Source organism: Perissodus microlepis, chromosome 5 (genome assembly GCF_051167445.1).
Source record: "Perissodus microlepis isolate ML-2025 ecotype Zambia chromosome 5, ASM5116744v1, whole genome shotgun sequence".
NCBI lineage: Eukaryota > Metazoa > Chordata > Actinopteri > Cichliformes > Cichlidae > Perissodus > Perissodus microlepis.
In genome coordinates, this window is record NC_140465.1 from 9,597,017 (window position 1) to 9,603,491 (window position 6,475).

At 44.8% G+C, this 6,475-nt stretch overlaps 1 protein-coding gene across 1 annotated transcript; it reads right to left on the reverse strand.

Annotated features, from left to right (window-relative positions):
* Positions 1-224: 224 nt before the first annotated feature.
* On the reverse strand, positions 225-6,235 carry LOC146386568 (inositol hexakisphosphate kinase 2-like). The gene is made up of 5 exons (XM_084927721.1): positions 5,483-6,235; positions 3,620-3,842; positions 2,906-3,090; positions 2,266-2,441; positions 225-1,696 (listed from the first exon to the last, which is right to left on the reverse strand). The coding sequence occupies exons 1-5, from the start codon at positions 5,739-5,741 to the stop codon at positions 1,064-1,066; spliced, it is 1,476 nt and encodes a 491-aa protein (XP_084783847.1). The 5' UTR covers positions 5,742-6,235; the 3' UTR covers positions 225-1,063.
* Positions 6,236-6,475: the final 240 nt, after the last annotated feature.

Below are 6,475 nucleotides of genomic sequence, written 5' to 3' on the forward strand. Positions count from 1 at the left end.
AATCAGTCGGTCATGACGGGCTTACTGAGCGGCACGCCAAAAAGAGGTCATCTGCCTCCATACATTCACGCACCGAGGCAACGAGCACTCATTTGCATAAAATTTGTCTGCCAACATTTCCCTTTGGTTTGAGCAGGAAATGTGGTTTCTCTGTAAACGTGTTAAAAAAAAAAAAAAAAAAAACAAGAAAAAAAAAAAGTCGAATATTAAAGAGGACACTGATGTTACCACAAACCAAGGTTTTTAATTTTTCTGTGAACAAACTGTGGACAGCACAGATATACAAGATAGAGGTATCCAAACATGTCAAATAACAATATTTATTAATATCATTATTGTAACATTAATAACATGGAATGTACTACCTTCCATTCACATTTTTTGAACTTTTAGATTTTATGAAAGATGTCATATAAATAAATAGCTCTATCTCACCTCTTTCTGACACCTATATGAATATAGTCTCTTTGAATATAGATGAACAGGGGGAGAAGGATGGCAGAATGACCAGGTAAAAGAGGAGAATGGAGGGCGTGCGCTCACCGCCTCTCTTCCCGTGGACTCTCTTCTCATACTACTCCTGCTCTCTATGATAGCCCTCAGTCCAAACACGCACTCAGCAGAAGTGCATGTTTGCGTGTGCAAAATGACAACACTTTTCTTTGGAAATCAGACACAAGGAAACACTTCTACTGTCTCAAGCTTCAAACTGCCTTTACTTTTTGCTGCCTACCCTTTTTTCTAATGGTTACTTAATGGGTTAAAACAGAACGGTGACAACGGGTAAATCACTGCATCATTCACACAGATGGCTTTTATGTTACTTGCAGGTCTGTTTCACATCCTGAGGATGGACGTACTCAACGGCCACATCGAGAAGCACCAGTGGCAGAAACAGGAAGGGGGTCCGATCAAAGACCAGCTACAATGAAGTCCAACTTTGACGATAAGAGAAGGAATTTCTCTCCCCTTTAATGCAATCTGCTCTTCCTCCATTCGTTCAAGGTTCAGACAGTGTGTTATTGTGCCTCTGTGTTTGAACGGATGAATGTTATGTCAGTATTCAGTCTGTACTTTGGTTCTCCAGCTCAGAAATGATGGTGATCAGGTTCTGGAGACCAAAGATGTAGCCGCTGTCCTGGCCCTCGTGGACCACGCTGTCTTCCCGGTAATGTCTGCAGGTGGTGTGGGCAAAGTCTATCATTCTCACATCCACCACGGAGCTGTGAGTGTCTGAGCGGGACAGGTGAGCCTGGCTGATACCTGAGCTCCCGCTGCTGCTGCTACTATCACTAGACGTGGAGGGACTGTGTGGAAAACCAAGCGCACCTGCAACTTCACCCACCTCCTCCTCCTCTTCCTCTTCGTCCATTTCTGGCTCGGCTTCCACCTCCTCGTCCTCATCATCCTCCTCTTCAGAGAGCCCGTCCTCAGTGTGTCGGCGTGTGTGTTTTCTGTGTGGAGCTCCATCATAGATGATGAGCAGAGAGCTGGAGTAAAAGCGGTAGGATTCGCAGGCCTCCAGTGCAGCCTGCATTTCTCTGAGCCTGCTGAGCACCGGGGAAAGCAGTTCGTGTCGCAGACGCCGACCGCTGTGGAAGAATTGGAACAGAGCCTCCTTGAAGCCCGCAAGGGTCAGTTTGCGGCCATGGTACTTGTTCATAAACATCAGCTGATCTGTGTCACTCTGGTACACCTGTAGTGATGAGAAAACATGGAGAGGTTGAAAAAGCTGGAAAAGAGTTCACAGACTCTCAAACACCCGCATTAAAATGGCTACAGTGTATCTGCAGTCAATCTTTCCACCTCACCAAGATATTTTGGGCCTTATTCAAAGTTTTCAAACAGACAGACTTGTGTTCTCGTATAATTAAAAGGCCAGCGTGTAGATGGCTATAAAACAAGTTAATCAGATTACAATAGGAACTGTTGCAGATTTTGTAGCATTGTAGGGTAAAAGCATTAACTTTTAACAGTCGCAGTCTTGGGCACTAAAGCTGGATTACCCACATAAACCACCAAGACATTGTTTCAAATTGTGTTTTCAGACAATTGACAAACAGCTGTAATGTTTTAAATGGGTGAGCCTTCTGTCTGTTTCCGGTTTTTATGCTAAGCTACAAATCAGCTTATACAGCATTCAATAGACAGACAATAGTCTTATTTCATGTAGCTATATTTCCCCAAATATCATCTTCTCTCTCTTTTCTATTTCTTTAAGAGTAAGAAATGAGTATAGATAATAGCGTTTGCCTGAAAGCTCACCTGCATGCCACACAGACGGACTCCTATTAAGGCCGATGTGCTCTGCTGGCACTTGCGTATCTGCATGGCCTTCTTCTCCTCTGAAGCGTCGTCTCCGTGCTGTCGCGTGCCCATCTTTAGGTCCAACACGCACGGCACGGTGTGCCGCCAGGTCAGGTTTTCAAGCAGAATGAATTCTGAGAAAATGAGTCAAGGAAGACAAGACAGACAAAACACTACCTTCTTCTGGACTAACCAGTTTTAAGTTCAACCTGCTGGACGAGGCTGAATGAGAAAACAACATAACTGAGCGTTTCCTCGAAAGATTCAGCTCCGTTAACATTTGTCCTTGCAATATGTAAAATCAAATCAGAGCAACATCAGGTAACCGATAAGAGTGCTTTTGAAATGCAATGCCATAGAACAGAGAACAGAATAGCTGCACAATGTATTAGATAACGGGCAGCAGGTACTGAATCCACTGATAACCGTAATCTGGTGGCTTACTTGGCCAGGACTCATGCCATGTACACTGGCCTGGAACCTACAATGCATTTCATTACAATCCCCCCCCAAAAAAAAAGAAATAAAATTACGTAGCTTTTCTCTGCAGTCACATATGAGCCAGTTTGAAAAGAAAACTCAGTCAGCGAAAGGATACTGTACTGGTTGCGGTGTTTAGCATTCTCCTTCATCCTCTGCAGGTGCTGCTGGTGACACTTGAGGCTCCAAGGGTTGTGTTTGAGCTGTGGGACAGCGTTACTGTGGCTGTGCTCCAGTCGGTAGTAGAGCACCTCGGCCTGCTTCAGCCACTCCAACTCCATGTCCTCCTGCAGCTTTTGAACACTGAATGAAAGACAGGGAAAGAAAGCAACCACTGTAGTTACACATGGCTAAAGAGCAGGAAATGGGGAGTAAAGTATGGAGAAAGAAAAAATTCCTGGAAAAAGGTACAAAGTGGAATCTAACTAAGCTACCTAAGTCAAAGTTTTGCTTTTGTATAAAGGCATTAGAATGAATCTATTGCAATTATGCAACAATGACTCTTTGACCCTCTCTCCAAGGATCAGCCTCAAGCTGTATTTAAAGACAGTTAGGCTTAAGATTGTATGTATCAGTCAGTGTGTGCATCATAAGTCGTGGTATGTCTCTACAGCTACATTCACGGAAAATTTAAAGTTGGTTATGACGTAATACGGGTGCATAACGGCTCCTAAACCATCTTTAATTTCTTTTACATGAGCAGTGAGATCAGCGTGAAAATGACTCACTTTGCTCCCACCTGCTGAGGCATCAAACACGTCTTTATCTTATCATGACTAACAGGTTCCTGAGTCAACTACTGTCTGTGATAGGGTATTTCCTTCCCCCTCACCTTTTCTCCTTGTCTTTACGAGAGTTGCGGCTTCGGCCATCTTTGCTGTCCGCTAGCAGCGAGGAGGCCATCATTTTCCCCCACGTCATCATCTTACTCTTGGGGTCACAGTCCACCGAGTGCTCATTGTTCACCAGATCTGTGGCTGGGTCACTATCAAGGGGGTAGGCGATTAGGCAAAGATTCCCCTCCTCGTCCTCCTCGAAGCTCACGGACACAACACCTGAGACGGAGACAGAAAGGTACGTTTTAGACACAGACTCACTGAACAGTGATGGGAATTTGTTTCACAGGAATCTATCAAAGAGGATGACAAACTTAAAGGAAATCTCTTCACTGCTTTAAGCTGCACGACTTGGATAAGAAATGTATGTTGAAATGATACAAAACTATGACTGAAGTGGATGGTTGACGCACACTGAGCTCTAATCAACACATTCAAATAACAGCCCAAACACAAAAGACACCAGGCTATAAAAACTTAGGTCAGAATTCAGTTTATTGATTACCACCAATTATCTAAAGCAAACTAATCAATAGTATACATACACTGTAAAACATGTAGGAACCAGAAAGTCACATACAGGAGAAAGCATCAGAAAATATATGATTCTAACAAAAATAACAGGAGCGTAAGTGAGTCAGAAAAGTTTGGAAGATTCAAGTTCGGTAACTTCAACAGAAAATATATATTTCCATAATTTTCCCATTTGCTTTTGTCCAAAACAGCTGCACCCGTTCCTCTTCATGCACGTCCCATGTATGGCCGAAGCACAAGCTGAGAGAAGGTGAAGCATGTAGCAAGCAAGTATGCCTCATTGTGAAGACAAATACAAATGGGGGAAACTGTTGACATGGAAAACAGTGCACAGGTGTCACGAAACAGTCAATTTACAGAGTGAATTTAACTTCATCACTTCTGGGGTTTGTTGGCACTATTATATGGGACAGCAAACTGAAGGCAGCACAGTGCTTTTTAGGAAGACCAGAGACATGCGTTTGCTCTATATCACCTTACAATTCTCTGCTGGTGACACAAAAGAACCGGCTCCGCTGCTCTTTGAGGGAGGGTCTTAGATAGCATTTAAAGAGGATCTGCTGTAATGTAACGTGAAGGGAAATAAGGACACAGTAGCAAAGGGCTTTGCTGTAAAGAACAGGCCTTTCTGCTGTTACTCATAGTTTAATCCCTTTAATCCATCACACTCACTGAATGAAAGAATGAGATGAATGCAGGAACAATGTTGGCTATGTAAATAAGAGATGGTATGTTTAACCGGTTCAACAGTTTCTGCTTGCTATCGTCACTCACTATGCCTCATATTTGACAATCTTTAAAACAAAAAGAAAAAAAACGTGGGAGTGACTCAAACGTCAGTGAAATATACAAAGCCATTCAGTGGTTTTGTGAGGCACCACCTACGTTGACCTTTGCAGGTGACCTCCTCCAGCAGCTGCCTGAATTTCTGGATCCAAAGGAGGAAGAATCTCACATAGTTCCCTTTTCTTCTCATTGGTGTGTTGCTCGGTAAAAAGAAAAAAGTAAAACACAACGCAATTGCTCACCTGACTTACCTTCAGTTCATCACTCAGCTAGCCAAGCAGCACAATTGAAAGGCCCGTTTGTCCCAATTACAACCTCAGCTACAGCACCCTCCTGTGGCACAATGCGGTATAAAGCTGGCAAGCGCCTACGTGTGCAGACATGGGCATCTCTAGTTCCTAATAATCTAAAATTGCACACTTGACACATACGAGCAGGCTCTGCACACATCTATACCTATCTGATGTATGTATGCACAAAAAAGAAGTATGCACGTAAAGAAAGAGACATGCATGAAAAAACACAGTAGTTGTCATTACCTCTGTACTGGGGGGTAAACCTCCTCATTGCTGCAGGCAGACTTTTGTAGAACTGATGCTCGCGGGGAATGAGAGGCTTGCAGATGGTCTGCTCTCCAAAGCGTAGGACGCAGGAATGTCCCCCGACCTGGTGCACGAAGGGCTCAAGCATCACTCCTTTCTCCATGTAGCACTGCTGGTGCTGCAGCTTGTTCTGTTGCTTTTGTTTTTGCTCCGCATCCATGACCTCCTGGGCCTGAGCCTCCACAGCCGGACTCATCCTCCTCTGGCCCTGACCACACTGCCGCGGGCATTAGACTCCTGACGCACGCACCAACAATATGGTGGGGGCCCTTTCCGGCAGGGACTCGCACACACTCACGGGCTACAGATCCCCAGAGGACTAGTCCTAACACGCTGCATTAAAGATCGCAGTTTGTTTTTATGAGTTATTCCCGCGGTGCTTTCCGAAGCTTTTGCTGTGATGGTGATCTGCTGTGCCGATGCTCTCACTGATACTGCTGCTCGAAAACAAAGGACAGGAAGGAGGAAGAGAAACAGAAAACACGACTCAGGTTTACTGAATATTCAATTCCTTTCGGCTCCTTGCCTTACAGTCCTTGTAGCCGGGTAGAAAAAAAACACAAAACAAAGCCGTCTTATGTCCTTTATATATTAAGGTTTGGAGTTGTGCTGCTGCGGCAGATAAGGCGACCAGACATAGCTCCTGCTTGTGCCTTCTCCGCAGACTCGACGCCTTATGACAGATGAGAGCTGGCTCACTACTGGTAAAGCTCTCAGGAGCCTGACACTCGGCCCGCCCTATCACAGGCAGCCCACCAATCACGTGCATCTAAAGCAGGTTGTTGGGTGGCAGCCCAGAGAAGCAAGAAAACAAAGACAGGGGTGGGAGGGGGCAGTCTGGGTGAAGGGAGAGAGGAAGAGGAGAATAAAAACAAGGAGGGAGGGCAGAGCTGAACTCAGCTGTTTCTCTGCGCGACAGCGGGGGTTTTA

Excerpts from the sequence above, each read along its gene's own strand:
- LOC146386568 (XM_084927721.1), bottom strand. The coding sequence starts at position 5,741 with ATGAGTCCGGCTGTGGAGGCTCAGGCCCAGGAGGTCATGGATGCGGAG. Across the intron at positions 2,442-2,905 it reads TAAACACCGCAACCAGTACA|AATTCATTCTGCTTGAAAAC; the intron begins GTATCCTTTCGC and ends TCATTTTCTCAG. Across the intron at positions 1,697-2,265 it reads TCCGTCTGTGTGGCATGCAG|GTGTACCAGAGTGACACAGA; the intron begins GTGAGCTTTCAG and ends TCATCACTACAG.